At 55.1% G+C, this 19,014-nt stretch overlaps 3 protein-coding genes across 5 annotated transcripts in view; 2 read left to right on the forward strand and 1 right to left on the reverse strand.

Moving 5' to 3' along the window:
• The window catches only part of PTTG1IP (PTTG1 interacting protein), a 142,101-nt gene that overhangs the window by 16,524 nt on the left and 106,563 nt on the right, over positions 1–19,014 (forward strand). The window lies entirely within an intron of this gene.
• Positions 1–19,014, reverse strand: part of SLX9 (SLX9 ribosome biogenesis factor) — an 82,739-nt gene that overhangs the window by 8,368 nt on the left and 55,357 nt on the right. For 2 of the 3 annotated variants that reach the window (XM_050784510.1, XM_050784508.1), the window contains 2 exons: positions 8,861–8,929; positions 2,063–2,210 (listed from right to left, as the gene is read on the reverse strand). In XM_050784510.1, the coding sequence (XP_050640467.1) occupies positions 2,063–2,210; positions 8,861–8,929 (217 nt within the window). Of the gene's footprint in view, positions 1–2,062; positions 2,211–8,860; positions 8,930–13,065; positions 13,380–19,014 lie in introns of those variants that run through there. The other variant, XM_050784511.1, reaches the window with a different exon arrangement.
• SUMO3 (small ubiquitin like modifier 3) overlaps positions 1–19,014 on the forward strand; it is a 177,081-nt gene that overhangs the window by 4,998 nt on the left and 153,069 nt on the right. The gene's annotated exons all lie outside the window — the stretch shown is intronic.

The following is a 19,014-nucleotide window of genomic DNA, read 5'->3' on the forward strand; positions in this document are numbered from 1 at the left end:
CTGCCTGGGCCTGCAGCGCGTGACCTACCACCCCCGGGCCTGGGCAGCTGGGCCATGAAAGGATGGACCCCAGGTTTGACATTGCACACAGCCCCTGCTTTCTTCTCAGATGGAAAGTTAGTAGGAGAAAGAAAATTATTTTTAAAAAGGCAAAATAAGACCAGGTGCGGGGGCTCACACCTGTAATCCCAGCACTTTGGGAGGCTGAGGCAGGCAGATCATAAGGTCAAGAGATCGAGACCATCCTGGCTAACACGGTGAAACCCCATCTCTACTAAAAACACAAAAAATTAGCCGGGCGCGGTGGCGGGCGCCTGTAGTCCCAGCTACTTGGGAGGCTGAGGCGGGAGAATGGCGTGAACCTGGGAGGCGGAGCTTGCAGTGAGCTGAGATCGAGCCACTGCACTCCAGCCTGGGCAAAAGAGCAAGACTCTGTCAAAAGAAAAAAAGAAAAGAAAGGAAAAGAAAAGAAAAGAAAAGAAAGGAAAGGAAAGGAAAGGAAAGGAAAGGAAAGGAAAAGGAAAGAAGGAAAGAAAGAAAGGAAGAAAGGAAGAAAGGAAGAAAGAAAAAGAAAAAGAAAAAGAAAAGAAAAAAAAGAAAAGAAAAAAAAGAAAAGAAAAGAAAAGAAAAGAAAAGAAAGAAAGAAAAGGCAAAATTAGAGATGCACAAATGAATGAGGAAGGCCCGGAAGCTGAGACAGAACAGAGCAGCCCGGCCTCTTTCCAGCCAGCTCTGAAAGCTGGGCTGTGACTACACAGCTCCTGCCTGAGCCCGAAGCCTCAGCACCCACACCTGGGCGGTGCCTCCCACCCCCTGGGGAAGGGCGGAGGCTGCTCTCCTTTCGCCGGCATGTCACCCAGGCACAAAGAGCCGGAAAGAAAAGCTGCCGGGAGAGAGGCGCCACAGGCAGCAGCTTATCGGCAGGCTGCGTCCCCTGCAAGGTGACAGCGAGGGTCACGCAGCCGCCGCCCTCCTGGTTGAGCTGTCCTGGGTCGCACACACCACAGCAGGCTGGCAGGGCCACATCCACATTGCCAGGGCACAAGGAACCTGCCACTGGCAAATGGCTCACTGGGTGACAGGGTTCTGGAGGGAGCATCTCAGTGCGTCAGGAGGGCTCATGCTGAGGACCAGGCCTTGCCCAGGGCAGGAGGGCGGAGGGGCCTCACTGAGGCCCAGGCCTGCTGGCTCGGCCGTTCACGCACTAAGGGTCCAGAATCCACCACCCCAGCTCTCAGCAGGGGGCAGGGGAGGGGCACTGTGATGCCAGCAGCCAAGGGTGGGGCAGGGGCCTGCCTCTTCCCTGAAGAACAAACCACATCCAGACCCGTGGTGAGGCTGGGCGGCATGTGCCTCCCACACAAGTAGGTACAGCTCAGGAGAGCAGCCGCACTCACACCAGGCCCCGGCCCTCCTGGGGAGGATGCACGAGGCAGCTCCCACCCCAAGGGGACAAGCTCCAGGGATGTGTGTCCCAGGGGCCTGCATGTGTGGGTCCCACACCCTCAACACGCCTGACAGCCGGCCTGAGCCATCCCCACGGGCCACCCTCTGTGGGACGGAGTAAGGGGCAGGGTAGGGTGTGCAGCATTAGGCGGGCGTCAGGGAAAGGTCCACTCCAGAGGGGAGACGGGAGCCCCCGTTAGAGGCACGGGAAGAGCATGGTAGGTGCTCAGGCGCCTCGGCTGAGCACAGCGGGGTTTCTGCAGGACGGAGGCTGTGGCAGAACAGGGAGCTGCGGGGACCCCCAGTGGGGCCTGGCAGGAGCTGTGGCCAGTGTGGGGGGAGGGGCACTCGAGGGAGCTCGGCATCAGCAGAGTCACCAGGCTCCTCACAAGGGTGGGCCTGGGTGCCCCCGAAACATCCCCCACAGCCCCCGCCAGCCTCACGAACTCACGCCCTGGGAACGGGGTACCTGCGTGGAGCACCAGCTGAAGCCCCAGCTCCTGGCCTCTGCAGGGTCAGGAGCCACCGTGGCCCACAGGTCCGGCTCATATCCCTCCACCTTTGGACCCGGGTCAGCCCCACAGCTCAGACAAGGCCACCCCTCCCAGACACTCACCTGTGGGCTTGGCGTCGGCTGCTAGCCTTGAGCCCCAGCAGCTCGGGCAGGGCGTCCCTGAGCGGGTGCAGGTCCCCCACCACCACCGTGGCCCTCCGCCTCCGCTCCTCCCTGTGCTTCTGCTCAGCCAGTTTTATGGCTTCGATTTCTAAGGAAGGAGAAACGACGTTAGAGGCAAGCAAGAGGCGGAGGGAGGAGCCCAGGCCCAGAGCCCCTGGCCCACGAGAGACCTGGCGGGGTGCCCAGCCCTGCTGCCTCTCTCCTTCCCGCTGTCGCCCCCATTCCGCCCCGGGAACCTGCAGGGTGGGCAGGCTTGAGTTATTTTTTTTCCCCTTAATGACAGAGCTGTGCTTTTTAATCGCAGGGCTGACAATGAGGTGGAGCTGCAGCCACTGAGGATTTCTCCTGCAAAGGGATGCTGGCAGCCGAGGCCGGAGCACGCATGGGGGAGTGCACACAGCTACCGAGCAGAGGGGAAAATGAGGAAAGGGGTCCTCAACTTAAGATGGCAAGTCACAGCCTGGGAGGCTCAGCTTTGTTCCCAGGAGGAAGAGGGCTCCTCAGAGGGAAGGGGAGGAGCCCCAGGACAGACCTGAGGGCTTGGGGCCATGGGGGGTGGCAGGCAGGGCTGAGGCCTCCACACTACAGAAGGGATTTGGGCAGGGTCTGGAGAGAAGGGGCATGGCCTTGGGATTTGATTTAATTTAAAAATTTATTTATTTCAAAATTGCTAAGAGAACACATGCTCGGACATGCTGCTCGCTGCACGTGGCTCCTGGAGGCTGTGGAGTGCGGACAAAGCCTGCTCTCTTCAGGGCAACCCAGTGGGACAGGCCTGCAGCTCAAACACTGCCAGCTCGTGACACAGGCCCGGGCATGGCAGCACCTGTGCCCCCCGGGAGGAGTGCCCAGGTTTCCAGAGGTGCCAAGAGCCAGCTCCTCTCCAATCCCGCTGTCTGGGACGGCGGTGCCCCCTCTCAGCCCCCAGGGCAGGTGACTCACGGAGCAAGGACTGAAGGGCCCACCCTGACCAACCCAAAGTCAGGGATGCCACCCTGCCCTGGGTCCCTGTAGCAGGGAGTGTTTACCTGGCTCCAAATCGCTGACAAGAACCTGGGACAAAGACCGCCCTTCCTCTGGGCCCTCAGCCCCCAGTGCAGCTTGAGAGCTTGGAAGGTGTACACCAGCTCTCCACAGCCTCGGGAATCATAAACATAAAGTAAGAATCCAGCACTTCTCAATCCTGCCGGGACTGTGGCAGACACGTTACACGGCACCTCATCCAAAAGAGCCAGGGCACCCTGGAAACCTGGGGTAGGGAGGGGCGGGCCAGGCCAGGTGGCTCCTTCACAGGCTGCAGACCCAGGCCAGGGAAAGCAAAGCAGATGCATGTGGCTCCCATGAGGACAGACACAAAGGCCTGCACCTCTGCAAGTCAAAGCCAGAAGCCTTTCAAAAGAATGATACTTGTGCCCAAGCAGGGTGAGCCTCAGGCATGCAAGGATGGTTCTCCCGGGAAATGCCTCAGGGTGACCCTCCACAGTGGCCACTCAAGAGGCGAGAAAGCCTATGGTCACCACCACCAGTGTCCAGAGGATTCTGCACAATTCACTGCCCACGAATGAGAAAAATTACAACGAAACCACAAACGGAAGAAAGCTCCTTGACAGAGATGAGCTGCTAGAAACCCACAGTGAGTATCACATTTCAGGGCAAAACATTAGACACTCAATGATAAATCAGAGCAAGGAAAGGACGACCACAATATCGACAGTCCCACCTGGCCCGCTCCATTCTGAGAGGGGAGGGAGGGAGCGAGGCAGTGGCGGGCGGGACCCACGCCCTGGGAACACTCAGCACTGCTCTCATCTGCGGCACCTGGGGGAGGGGAGGCCCCACACAAACACCAGCTTCCATGCAGCCAGGAGAACCCACGGGAGAGTGCAGTTCTTCTCTGTCAGCTACTCCAGAAAAATCTGATGCTGCCTCAATTAAAATTTCAACAGGATTTTTAGTCAAAACTGTGCAGCTAATTCTAAATTTTATTTTTTAAAAACAATTAAATGCATAAGAATAGTAAAGACATTTTTTAAAAAGAACAAGCAATAAGAAAGTAGGACTATCGGATATTAAAGCAAATGATGCCGCCTAGGAGGACAACCAAGGGTTGGGAAAGTCAACTGGGACATGTGTGTGATTCCAACTACCCACCCTCCCACCCACGGGACGTGGGGAGCCACTGCCTGCGGCATGGTTGGGGCACAGGCTGTGTGGTGAAGCATGGAGGCACTACCCGGGCACCGGGCAGGTGTGTGGACAAGACAAAACAAGGGACACAGAGTGACTAGGGGAGGCCTCCAGGAATGGGAAGGCCCTGCAAGGCGGAGGAACAGCAAGGATAGTTTGTGAGCTTGTCCTCACAAAGACAACGGGGGGTGGCACGTGCAGATCTACAGCAAAAATTTCAACATATGTTGGGGAAAAAAAAGCAAACTGAATGAAAAAATCCACACATAGAGAAACTCTGCATTTCTAAAGATCCTAAGGAATCTACCAAATGACTACCAGACCTAATCATGATATTAGTAAATTCATAGGATACAAGATCAATATTTTAAAAAAACAATTGTGTTTTAATATACTAGCAGACAGCTGACAAAAAACTGCATTTATGATAGCATAAAAAACTATAAAAATACTTAGCAATAAGCTTATTACAAGATGTAAGACCTCGACACTACAACTATGTAACACTGATGATGAAAATTAAACAGAGAGATACACCACGTTCACGAACCTGAAGATCTGCTTTGCTAAGATGGTAATTCTGAACTGATCTATACATTCAATGAAATCCCAATCACAGCCCCACTAGGTTTTTGTTGTTTTTAAAGAAATAGACAAGCTAATAATAATTTATGTGGAAATGCCAAGGACCTAGAATATCCAAAGCAACCTTAAGACAGACAAACCAATAGAAAGGACTTGTGTTATCTGACTTCCAGACTAACGCTAAAGCTCTAGTAATCAAGACAGCCTGGTATTTGCTAAGGTGCAACAAACAGATCAGTGGAACAGAAACAGCCCAGAAGCAGATCCACACTCAGGAGACTTCCTGATTTTTCAAAAAGGCACCAAAACAATCCAATAAGGAAAAAAAGTATTTATAACAAATGGTGCTGGAACAACTGAATATCCACATTAGGGGAGACAAAGGAGCTTAACCACTAACATCACACAGACAAACAATTCAACATAGAAAAAAAAAAAAAAAAAACTCTAAATATGAAAGTTCAAAGTATAAAGTTTTAAAAGAGGAATAATATCTTCATGGCTTGGGAGTAGCCAAAGTTTTCTCAAACAGGACACACATACACATACATACACACACACAGTAATATAAATTAAACTTCTCAAAATTAAACCCCCGTTTATTAAAAAAAGAAAGTTCTCACGCCTGTAATCCCAGCACTTAGGGAGGCTGAGGTGGGCAGATCACGAGGTCAAGAGATCGAGACCATCCTGGCTAACACGGTGAAACCCCATCTCTACTAAAAATACAAAAAAAAAAGCCAGGTGTGGTGGTGTGTGCCTGTGGTCCCAGCTACTCAGGAGGCTGAGGCAGGAGAATCTCTTGAACCCGGGAGGCAGAGGTTGCAGTGAGCTGAGATCGCACCACGGCACTCCAGCCTGGGCAACAGAGCACGACTCTGTCTTAAAAAAAAAAAAAAAAAAAGTTAAGAAAATGAACAGGCAAGTCAGAGTCTGGGAGAAAACATCTGTAAAACACATATCCAACCAAAGACTGGACTCTAGCACAAAGAATTCTTAGAGCTCAATAATAAAAAGGCAAAAAGCCTCATGAAAAATGAGTTTCACTGACGCTGAAACACAAAGGGGCAGGGAGTACATGAAAATGCTCTTTTGGCGGCAATGAAAACGAGCACCACCGTGAGACACCATTTCACGGTCACCAGACGGCCAAGGCTGAGGAGACGGCGCGCCACGCACCACCGTGAGACACCATTTCACGGTCACCAGACGGCCAAGGCTGAGGAGACGGCGCGCCACGCACCACCGTGAGACACCATTTCACGGTCACCAGACGGCCAAGGCTGAGGAGACGGCGTGCCACGTGTTGGCAAAGCTGCAGGGCACGGACTCTCACAGGCTTCTGGTGGGAGCGTGAACGTACAACCGCTCTAGAAAAGCGTCTGGCAGCTGCTTATAAAACTAAACATACACCTACCCTATGACCCAGCATTCCATTCCTCAGCATTTACCCAAGAGAAACGAAAACATGTCCACAAAAAGACTTGTGAAGAATGTTCAGAGCAGCCTTATTCATAGTAGCTAAAAATGGAAAAAAGCCCAGGTGCCCATCAGTAGGAAAGTGAATAACCAATGGTGTATTCACACAATGAAATACTTCTCAGCAATCAAAAGGCATGGACTGCTGCTACACGCAGCCTGGATGGCTTTCAAAACCATCACGCTGAGCAAAAGCAGCCAGACCCAGAAAGAGTGCATCCTACATGATTCCACTTATATGAAGTCTAAGGCAAGGGAAACTCAACTGTGGACGAGAAAGGATGACACAGTGGTTATTACCTCTGGGGCAGGGGGAAGAGGTAACTGACTGGGAGGGCGCGGGACTGCCAGGGAATGGTGGTGACGGTCCGTAACCTGAACGGGATTTCAGCTGCACAGGTGTCTACAACATTTGTCAGAAATCACTGAATGGCACACTTAAGATCTGCATTTCATTTTATGTAAATACAATCTTCAAAAGAAAAAGAAAAAAAAGCACCATAAATTCTAGCAGAATTATTTGGGGTGGAGTGTACTGATGTCTGCAATTTACTTTGAAACGCATTTTAAAAAACCCATGTTGGTACATGGACAGAAATTGCTAGATGAACAGTTATGTAATAAAGATTGTAAAATCTGTATGGTGGGTACAGGGTATTCACTATAAAATTCTTCCCACTTTCCTAAATAAAATTTTTCATAATAAAATACAAAGTAAAAGTAACTCGGGAAATGTAGCTAAAGCTGTATTTAAAGACAACTTACAGCCTTTCATTCCTGAACAAAACATATACAAACAGATGAGCAGAGCAACTGAAACCCAAAAAAAGCTAGAATGGGAGAATGATCAAAATAAAAACAAGTAATTTTGAAGACAAAAGAGTAGAACTGACCATTAAACATTAATTATTAAACGGAAGAGACATAACTTCTTAATCAGAAATGAAAGGGGGATACAAATAAAGAACGATAAAGAAAATAGAATATTTAATAAGAATGCAACTAACACATAAAGACTGAGCTCTGACTAAATTTGATTATTAATATTACTTACAGACAGGGACCCACTCTGCCGCCCAGGCTGGAGTGCACTAGTGCAATTATGGCTCCCTGCAGCCTCAAACTCCTGGGCTCACGCGATCCTCCCACCTCAGCCTCCTAAGTCACTAGGACTAGAGGCTCAGAGGCACGCACCACCTACTCTGCCTAATTTTTACATTTTCTGTAGAGACAAGGTCTCGCTATGTTGCCCAGGCTAGTCTGAAACTCCTGGGCGTAGGTGATCCTTCCACCTCAACCTCCCAAGGTGCTGGGATTACAGGCATAAGGCACCGTCCCCAGACAAATTCGATCATTTCGTGAGTGGCCAAAATTGACTCAAGTCGTGAAAAAAGAAAAAAAAGGACCAAGAGCCGTGGAATAAAATTTACACATCATCAAAGAATTATGGCCTAGAAAATCAGGGTCCAAATGGCCACAGTCCAGGAGTCCATCCAAATCCACTTTCACAGCTATGCTAGGAACTGTGAAAAAGAAAATGGAAGAATGAATCATTTCCCTAAGAAATATCCAAAAAGGGACAGAAATCATAAAACTAATAATCACGAAATAAACCGACAAAGTTTTCTAGGTCCTACCTCTGAAAAACATAACCTCCAAAGAAAAAATAAAGCAGATCATACACTAACGTATAAGAACATAAAAAAGAAATTATTTCAAATTAATTTCACAAAGTCAGCAGAATCACACACAAAAAAATAACCAAAAAATACAAAATAATTTTGACGAGAAACAATCTTAGAACAACACTGGCAAATATCCAGCATCATGAAAAATAAGGAGATATTCAAAACAACCTGAGTGGGAAGTGTGGCTTTCAGCCCTCAGAGACATGCGGCTGCGAGCACGTGGCAAGGCTGACCTCCTACGTGGAGCCTCAGAAAAGAGGGAGCCACAGGCCTGAAAGGGTCTGGGGACCCCAGGAGCCCTGCCCACACCCACATCGCTATGCGCAGACACTGGTTTTCACCGTGGGCAAGGCCTGAAAGGATTTCACACACCACCACAGGCACTTCTGAACCATAAAGACTCCACAAGCACAGGTTACTTCCATAACAAAAAATTTCACAGTGGGGAACAAAAATAGGTAATTTTTACAAACAAGGAGCCGAGAGCAGCAGCTTCCCAAGGCCGTCCTCCAAAGGGAGGCAGCCCAGCTCTGCAGGTACCCACAGGGATGGGGTGGCAGTGCCACCCGTAACAGGCCAGACCAGTTTGGCTGTGCTGCCCAGTCTCCATGGCACCCTCTCTGTGCCTCCACTGTCCTTTGACCCCCACAGCCGCCTCTAAAGGGTCTTGGGAGATCCCCTTGGGCACCCTGGAGGGAGTGTGGCTGGTGTAGGCCAGACGGTGCGGCTGTGGGAACAGGAGGGCCCACGGGATGGGACCTGGGCCGGCAGCTGCCTTGAGATGCAGGCATGGACTTACTCTGCAACCATTGCTCACGCCTTAGCTTCATTTTCTCCTTCTTGGGCAAAACGGTCTTGGCCTCTGCACCTGAGGAAAGAGAACATGGGAGTGAGAAAATGTGTCCAGGTGGCACCCCCATGACCTGAGAATGGGCTGGGGAAGGTTCTGACGGTGGAGCCACCGCAGTCACTGCAACTGGTCTGGCCTGTGCCAGCCTCTCAGGCTCCAGAGCTCTGGGCAGCACCAGGGGCACCTGCAGCCTCAACCCGGCCTTGGGAGGCTCTCTCAGCAGCGGCCCCCCGCAGCGATGGCCTGGCCACTTACTCCTGACCTGCCCCGGAAAGCAGGTGTCCCAACACGGAGGCCTCCTCCCCACCCATGCCCCGAATGACTGTCAGGGCAGGCCACAGCAAAGCCATGCAGGAACACCCAACGGCTCATGAAGGGGGCCACGAACAGGGCAGAGGCCCCTACGGGGACATCCCCAAGATCCTGCACGGTCACGTGAGGCCCAGCGATGTACCTGCTCCCTGCCCCCTGCCAGGCCCGATGACGTGCTCAGTGGACCAGAGGCTCCATCCCTGGACCCCACAAAGCGGCCCTCTCAGGGAGCCCCCAAAAGTGAACTCCACAGGTGCCCCTGTGCTTGGTCCACACGGAGCTCAGGCACCTGCCCGGCAGGCGGGGAAAGGAGCCTCATTTGCTCGGGGAACGGGGCAGGGGCGGGACGAGCCTGCAGGGCCATGCAGGTGGGGACAGCTGGAGAGGGCTCTGGCCGCTGTGTCTCTGACTCTAGTCTGCTCTAAAATAGAGGGGACTCAAGGGCATCCCCGTTTCCTCGGCCAGAACTGATTTCCAGGACGGTTCAGCCTCCGCCGCATTCTCCCCAGAACACACCTCCCAATTTCTCTTCTAATGCATGCAGACCTTCCCGGCTTGTCCAACAAATCCGCCACGCAACAAATCCGCCACGCAACAAATCCGCCACGCAACAAATCCGCCACGCAACAAATCCGCCACGCAACAAATCCGCCACGCAACAAATCCGCCACGCAACAAATCCGCCACGCAACAAATCCACCACGTAACAAATCCACCACGCAACAAATCCACCACGTCGAAGGAAAAACAAAGCAGAAGCAAGCCCTGCCTGGAGAAAGGCAGTCACTGCGCTCAGCATTTCAGACTTCACTTTGGGAGCTGGTGTGAAACCTCCAAGGCCCAGGGCTCCTTCCTGCAGGATCTGATCCCCTCCCACAGCTTCCCGGTGTGCCTGGGCTGACCTACTTTCCTCCACTGCATCCCCGACCTCTCGCTCCCGACCACAAAGGGGAGGGGCTGATTCTGCAGCTTTTCTGTAGTTCTGAAATTGTTTCAAAAGAAAAATGAATCTAAGACCAGTGGAAACTGACCCGGACAGTGACCTGTGTTGTGTCGGAATGAAGAAAACGAGGCCCGGGCGCAGGCCAGGTCGGGAACGCAGCACAGTGACCCTTCCCGGCTCTGGCCCCAGGGAGCTCCCCAGCCCCATTGCCATGGCACCACGAAAACAGGAACCAAACACGCTACTCCTGCAGGAGGAGAGGGCCTGGAATGCTGCAGCCGGAGCAGAGGCTGCCTGGAACTGCTGGCGGCGGCCCCACGACCCCCAGCTCCCCCTGCTTTCTGGGCCCAAGGCGCCCTCACTGAAGTGCCCTGGCACAGGTTCATGCCTCCTCCCCTTCCAGCCTCTGGACGGGCTGACGGGTGTTCACGAGCTACGGAGGGGGCTCGCCCTGTGAGTCCCGCTTCTCTCTCCTCTGTGGGCCCAGGGCCACAAGGACAGGGCAGGTGGGTGCACCCCCAACTGTGAAGGGGACAGTGTGAAGTCAGCTCGAGCTGCTCCGATTTCTAAATTTACCCACGACAAGGCCAGCACACCACAGCTCCCACAGGTCTGCAGAAGCACAGGAGTGTCCTGTGGGTACAGCAGAAATGCCAGCTCGGAGGAGGGCCGGGCTGGGAGTGCAGATGCTGGGCCTCAAGCAAGGGTGTCTGGAGCCACCGCTGTCCTGGGCCTCACCCCCAAACCCAGATCCCAGCAGCGCCAGCAGTACAGCCCCAGTGGCTATGCGGAGGGGAAGGTCACCAAATACGTCTGATTAGTGACAAAATGACAGCAGCAGGGGCCACCCCTGAGGCACGTCATCCCAGCCTGAGCTTCTCACATGGGGCCTAGCAGTCTGAGCGGGCACCAGGAATACCAAGGCAGAGCTGACGGTAAAATGCGACTTCACAGAAGCAACCGGCCAGCCGAGCTGAGGCTGCAGAACGGTGCACCCTTGGAAGGGCTGCGACCTCGGCTTCCCGCTCTGGGCAGAGAGGCTTCTTCCTCCGCGCCCGGTGCCCTGTCTGCTTCACACACTAGGCCGCCTGCTGCACGGGCGGCCCAGACACTGCCACTCCTTCTGGCCCGCTCAGTCCCTGACTCAAACGCGTCAGGGAAGATGGGCAAGTCCCCATTAAACTGAAACTCAAAGAACCCCAGCCAGTGGCTGAGGCAAGGCTAGAGGAGGTGCTCAAACCCTCATTCCCCCCAAAGCCGAGACGGGATCCCCCCAAGACAGAGCCCAGGCCTCCTTGTGGGGAAATATGCTGCAGGTGCCACCCACTCCCCCTCACACTCGGCAGAACCCCCTGGGGCCACCCGTTGCTACTGGCAGTGAACAAGCCCAAAGGGTGAAAGACAAGGCCTCAGGGCACGGGGTGGCTCCTGCGATCTGGGTCCTGGGGCCACCCAGTGGTACCCAGGGTGCTCCTGGCTGCCATAGCGCCTGTACCTGAGCTGGACTGCAAGGCAGATGGATGGTGGAGATGAAGACGAGGAGGATGAGAAGCCATGCCCTCGCCTGAGTCTTCAGGAGCCCAGGATGCAGCTGCCACGGAGCCGACCTGCAAAGAGGCGCCCGGCTCACACGCAGCGTGCGGGGACGGACCGTGCGGGACAGCCCCTCCAGTCCAGTGGGAGGCACTCTGAGGAGGACTCGAGGGCCATTCGAGGAACAGCCTCTCTAACCCTTGACTCTGGAAGATCCCGCCTGGGCCCTGCCCTTGGGGAGTGACTAGAAACCAGCCCTGAGCTGACTCGCCACGGAGCCCTGGGGGTGGCTTTGGTCCCCGAGCGCTGGCCAGCCCAGCAGAAACCTGCAGCATGAGCTGAATGGCTCCGCAGAGAGAGAGGCATGGGCACACACTCAGGCACAGGCTGCCTAAAAACCATGACAAGAAAAGGGAAGGTGAGGTGCTGCCATGCAGGAGCCAGGACACGTGCTCTGGAAGTGCAATTCTGGGGACCCCGGGCCAGCCAGCCGCCCCGCCAGACCACGCCTTCTCAGCTGCCACGGTGCTGCCTGCGCTCTCTCATCTGAAAAAGGGGTCCCGGGAACAGATGCAGTAAACCAGGCACAGGGGAGGACGCCACATGTGGCAGCCACACAGCAAGCCTGTGCTGCAGGCAGCTCACCTGGTTCCCAGCCCTCACCAGGTCAGCAGACACAGAACCAGGCTCACCAGAGTTGGGCTGTAGGGTGACGCGGTTCACGGGGCACGTGTTCTGACGGACCCTAAGGAAAATCAGCATGAGACTGGCTTTTCCGTGCACGACATCAACAAGCCATGGTTCTCACCCCACAAAGATCTGTATGAGGCTCAGGCACAGAACACAAGACGCGATGCTGCTGGCACGTGCTGCTTCATCTCGGGCTCGGGTGCCGGGAGATGCTGTGGCCTACAGAGCCGCTCAGATGCTGCCACCACCACCCAGGTCACGAGATGAAGCAGCACGTGCCAGCAGCATCTCATGGTGCTGAGGTTCTCCTCACCACGCCTTCTGGGTGAATGCAAGCTGAAATGCATTGCGGGACAGGCCGTTTGGAGAAAAATGAAGTGGGAATCATCCGTCTCACTCTAGACACAAAAATGAAGTCCTGATGGACTAAATACATTAAAAAGGCACTACAAAAGCACTGCAGAGAACACAAAGGGGCCACAAAACACACAGAAAACACAGAATTTGCTACAGAGAAACTTTAAACCTCCGCAGAGAAAAAAATAACATGAACAAATTCAAAAGAACTACCAATGAGGGGGAGATGTGTGCAGTTAACAAAAGAGATTGCTTCCTTCCTACACAGCTTTCTCAAACCAATAAACAGCCGAAAAGAAAAACAGGAAAAGGCACATACAGACAGCTCACAGCAATGAAGGCTGAATGCAGCCTTGCGGACGAAGAGCCGCACGTTCCACGAGGCAGGCACCGCCGGCTGGGTCCGCGTCGCAGACACCTCGTCTGTATCCTCCACAGGTACCGGCTGCAGGTGGAGGCCGACTTGGGTTCTGCTCCCGGCGGTGTCTGCAGTAGGCAGCCTGGCAACCCCTGTCAAGTGTCAGATGTTCATCAAGCTGGATCAGCAACTCCACCACTGCGGTCTGATCTACAAATATCTTTACTCACATTCACAAGGACGGCCCACACTCCCTACAGAGCTGGGTACACCGGACAACAAAACCTCAGCAGCCGTGACGTGAGGCTGCCCCAGAACACAGCCCAGGGAAGCAGCAGGGGCAGACACACACCCACTTGTAAAAACATAGGGGGCTGGGAGCAGCAGCGTGTGCCTGTGGTCCCAGCTGCTCCGGAGGCCGAAGTGGTGGGGAGGACTGCCTGAGCCCAGGAGGTCAAACCTGTAGTGAGCCCAGATTGCACCACAGAGCAAGACACTGACCCCCGCCTCTGAAAAGAAAAAAAAAAAAAAGGAGAGGAGCAGATAGACCAAGACGTCTGCAGCGGGGAGGCTGTCACTCAATGGTAGAGTGCATTGAGTTTTTCACAATATCTATCACTCGCCACTTTGCACAACTTCACAAAGAGGCGGTGCTGCCGGAATACGCTGGAGAAAGCACAGCTTTCCCTGGGAGCACTGGTGGGCAAGCATCCAAGGGGGTGCATGCACCCAGCACCGCGGCAGCGGGGAGAAGCGGCAGGAGCACAGGGGACCGGGAGTGGGGCAGTGGGAGGGCCGGGTTCCCCTGCCTCTCTGTTTTCCAGCTTTCTTCCTTTTTTTTTTTGAGACGAAGTCTCACTCTGTCACCCAGGCTGGAGGGCAGTGGCACAATCTTGCAATCTCCGCCTCCCAGGTTCAAGCCATTCTCCTGCCTCAGCCTCCGGAGCAGCTGGAATTACAGGCACGCACCACCACACCAAGATAATTTTTGTATTTTTACTAGAGACGGGGTTTTTCACGACGTTGGCCAGGCCGGTCTCAAACCCCTGACCTCAAGTGATCTACCTGTCACCTGTCTCTGCCTCCCAAAGTGCTAGGATTACAGGTGTGAGCCACCGTCCCCGGCCTCTTCCTTCTTTATACTACACGTTTGTCATCAGGTGTCCATTTTAAAGAAAAACTCAAAGATCTTTTTAAATATTGGTGACAAATTGTCCCGGTCAAAGACAGCGTCCTGGAACAAAACTGGAACAAACCAGGCACTGCCATCCAGGGTCCGCATCCGCAGACACCCCCGGCCGAGGTTTGCAGCGAGGAAAGTACCGGCAGCACGGCAGGGAAGAGCAGTCACAGCCAAGAGCGCCTAGGGGGTGGCGCTACCCATGGACATTGAAATGCACAGCACCAAGGTCATGCTGCTGCACTGAGGAACCCAGGCTGCAGGGCCGGAGTATGCTTCCACCGCTGGTCCCTGTGCCCCCTCTGCTGTTCTGAGGAAAGGCAAATGGCTCACCTCAACTCCCTTCTCCCAGGACCTGAGGGTGGGCATTCAAAACCACAGACAAATCTGTCGACGGCCAGAGTTCCCCAAGTACCGTGTCGGGCAGCCCCCACCCTCCAGCCAACACCATCCACCCCAGCCACACACTCCCCCCGAGAGAAGGTGGCCTGGGAGACAGGGCCTCTGAGAGAAGGGTCCTCAGGAGCACCGGAGACAGCCTGTGCACGGCGCCCACAGAACGCTCGGCCCCTCTGATCCTCTCAGCAACCCACCGACCACAAGATGCGGAGTCTATGGGATCTGGTCTTGCAAGTGTCACGGAGCTGACACAAATAAGAAACGTGGGCTCCAAACCCCACAGGATTCTCTCCCCAGACACGGCAGCAGGCTCCTGGCACACTCCATACCCACCCCCAATGTCAGCTCACCCCACAAGGACCCTCCAGAACTCCCCACGGGCAGCGCAGCCAACAATGGATGCAGCGTGCACTCCGGGAGCAGTGTGGCTTCTTGCTGTCTTGTGAGCTCCCAGCCAGGGTAACCAGGCAAGAGAAACATGTCAAAGGCCTAAGAACGGAGAAGCCAGAGACAGAACTACCACCGTCCCCATACATGGCACGGTCGTGATGCAGAAAATGCCAAAGGATCCACAGCTACTGGGACTGAGGGCTTCAGCAAGGCCTTGGGGTGCGGCCGAGGTTTGCAGCGAGGAAAGTACCAACAGCGCTGCAGGGAAGAGCAGTCACGGCCAAGAGTTCCCTGAGGGGTGGCGCTACCCAGGGACACTGAAACGCAGAGTGCCAAGGTCACGCAACTGCATTGAGGAACCTGGGCTGCGGGGCCAGAGGGCTCTCTTGGCCTCCTGCAGCCACACCTGGCCTGTGTCCTCGGCATCTGCCCAAACTACCCGTCCCACCTGGAAAGGAGGGAGCCCCAGAGGACTGCTTCAGTCCTAAGTCAACACACGACAGGCTCCCGAGGACACAGGGCCCCACCGCCGGGGATGGTGCCCGAAGGAGTGGCTGTCTTGCTCACCTAGAGGCGTCCTGCCCCAGGAGGTACAGCCACTCGTAGCATTTGGTAGGTTCAGCTGGTTTGGGGGCCCCACCTAGGGAATCTCACAAGAGAGCCTCCACGATCTGCCTATTCCTCAGACAAGCACATCAGAAAACCACAGTGCCCAGGCCTCGGCTGCCCACGGGTCCTACCCACAGCTGCACAGGGCCCCTGACCGTGACAGGCCGGCCACACGCCCAAAGGGGAAGGGATAGCACTGTAGCCAGGAGGGCATTCACTGCCACCTCCCATTAGGAGTAGGGTCTGAGAAGTGAACCAGGAGAGCCTGCTGCACGGGCTCGGCTTGGGCCTTCCCAGGTGGGGTTTGGAAAACACACCAGGTGGGGTACCAAGGGGGAGGCTGCCAGAGGCAGGGCCCTGGGGACCTCCCAGCCTCAGGACAGTGCCTGCAAGTCAGAATGAGTGCCATGCCCAGATTACAGTGGCATCCAGGGCCCCAGCCCTTCTCTGCTCACTCCTAAGTTTCCATTTGAAAACACTCAGCTGCCTCCCACCCCAGCTGTCGAGGAGGACAGTGATGCGCAGGACGCCTTAGCAGGATGCTGCCGCCAGGCCCCACCAACAGAACATGTCGAGAGCCTTAAATAGCTCCAGCCACCAAGCTCCAAGTGCCAGGTTTAGAAATAGCAACCCACATGCTCAGACACCACCCCGTCGTCTCCTAGCAGGAGGGCGCCCGGAGCACATGACACAGACACCCACATAGCAGCACCCCAAATGAGGGAGGGTCCCACGGGCCACATAACCCCAACTGTCCACCCAGACAAAAGACCTTTGCTGGGCACAGCATCCCCCTTGGGAGGGCGGTCCTGAAGCAGCTGGGGCCAGACCTGCAGGGGAGAAGGAGGGCCCTGGGGCCAACCTTCTAGTGATGGAAGGCGGCTTCTGGGAACCCCCAGCCAGGTCCAAGGTGATCAGGTCACACACTCTGCTGTGAAAGTTCCAGAAACAACTTAAACATTAGCCCTGACAGCAGACAGCTCTGATGAGAGGAGTCACTCCCTGAGTGGCCAGGAAAGCTGCCGATTGCTGTCTAGCAAACAGAAAAAGGCAGTGGCCGAGCTTCCCGGGTGGCGAGCAGCGCAAGCCCAAGACGGCGGCCCAGGGACCTCGGTGAGTCAGTGAGATCCAGACGGGCCCGGCCCACAACGGCCACACATGGCCGGCGAACCCTGCTCGGACACAGGGCAGCAAGGGCTCCTGAAGATGCTGCTAGCTAAGGCAAGGGCCTTTCCTGAGACGCCCTGCCCCAGTTAGTGATCAGCACGGGCAGCAGGCCTGGGCAAGAACACGAGATGGTGCCCACACAGCGCCCTCGGGCGGCGAGAGATGGTGCCCACACGGCACGCTCGGGCGGCTCTAGGGGCAGGGCCTGGCTTTTATCTCCCAATGGTGCGAATTTGCCTATTCTGCAATGTGTGCGTATGCGCTACTTTTTCAATGATGAAATGTTATTTTCTACAAAAGTAATTTTAGATAAAGATTGATCCCTAACCTTTAAATCTCAGCCACAGGCATGACGGTGAGTGGGGCACGGTGGGCAAGGACACGGCTGTTCACCCTGTGCATTGAGGACTCAGCCCCTGGATCCAGATGGTAGAGCCAGGACTTGAACACGACGGGCAAGGGGCCACATCCACAGCCTGTCCCTTTGCTTCTTCCGGGGCTGTGCGGCAAGCCAGGGCCACCCATGCCCGCTCTCCCTGCCTCTCTCCTGTCTCCCTGCGCGATGCCATGAGGTTCTGGCCCCGTGGATGGCTGTGAGCTTCAGTGCCACCAGGCAATGGGAGCTCCTCTGCGCCCAGTATGGCAGTGGCCACGGTTTCATCTCAAGCTGAGTGAACAGGAGCCAGGCCACGAGACGCAGGCACAGGAGAGACTGGCCGAGCCCAGGGGCATCTTCTCCTGTGTGTTCTGCTGCTGCTGTGTGTTTAAACCATTTTTAAGGCCTTTAAATCCAACTGGCAACTTTAATCCGACGAAGGCTTAGCCGGCTGCACCGTGCCCATGACACGTGTGCCCAGTCGCCGTCACATGCTCCAGGACAGGCACCAGCTGGAGTCCCTGTGATCCTCAGGCAGGTGCCACCCACACTTGCCTGGGACGGTCTCTGTGCCCCAAGTTCTACGAGGATAAACCCATCGCAGTTCTATAGTAGTCCCCAACACCTTCCTTCCGCAGGTGAAGGAGCTGATCGCAGAAACCCTGAGGACACCGGCAAGGAGGCGCAGGAGGCTGGAACCCCCGAGGCCCTGGCTGGCTCCTGACTCCCACTAAGATGGGAGGAAACAGCACTATGTCTGGTCCAAGTCAAACGCCTCAGCATGGCACCATGTGGCTGCGTGACCGTGGGCCTGAGAAGCACCACCAACAGGGCCACACTCCCGGCTGGACTGGCGTGGGCCACGCCTCCAACCCCTGATCTAGCATCTCAACAACACGTGGCTCACGAGGATGCCCAGCTTAAGAAACAAGTCACTGGGCTCCCAACATACCGGTCGGCATGGCCACACCCTCCACAGGAGCGCAGGAAAGAAGGTGCCCCACTCCCAGCCACCGCACCCACCCCACTCCCAGCCACCGCACCGCGCAGCCAAGGCAGACGACACACAGGGAGCTGCGGCCGAGCCGAGGCCATCCGACCCCAAGCCTCACTTCGACGGAGCCATCTCCAACGTAACCTCCCCGTCGGTTTGTTCTTATTTTAACTTGGGAGTAGATATAAGGAACAAGTATGTTCTGCATGGTTTCTGTCATACCCTTGACTTCACAATTGTAGAAAAACGTCTTAAAAAAAGGAATTTTTTTTTTTTTTAGATACTGGAAAATAGCAGAAAACGAGCCCATCCTGTTGTCAGACAGGCACCTGGGACTCAAGCTCAGAGACACAGGCAGGGTGGGGCAAGGTTCATTTCCTGCCATTTTCCAGTTATCTTTAAAAAAAAAAAAAATCCCTGAAGACACCCCTGTAACCCCAGAGTCTAAGGCACTCTGCACTGTCTGATGAGGAGCTGGGACTTCCCAAGTCTCCACTGTGCAAGGCAGGAGCGAGAGCCTGCATCTCTATCCCGGGACCGACCCACACCTGGGCTGACCTGACAAGGACACAGCTCTGCTGCCCTCTGCTGGGCAGATCACCAGTGCAGAGGGACGCCCAGGAAGCCAAGGTGGCTCCCTCCACCGCAGGTGCCTGGAGGTGGAGTGGGGTCTAAGCTGGTATGATCGCCTGGGCATCACTCTGTGCTGACTGGAGAGCCAGCCCTGCCCGAGGGCCGGGTGCAGGAGCTCCGGGTGTCCTTGCACCACAGCCTGGTGGCCTCGTCACCCAGTCC

The sequence above is a fragment of the Macaca thibetana genome, chromosome 3, assembly GCF_024542745.1.
Source record: "Macaca thibetana thibetana isolate TM-01 chromosome 3, ASM2454274v1, whole genome shotgun sequence".
Classification (NCBI taxonomy): Eukaryota; Metazoa; Chordata; class Mammalia; order Primates; family Cercopithecidae; genus Macaca; species Macaca thibetana.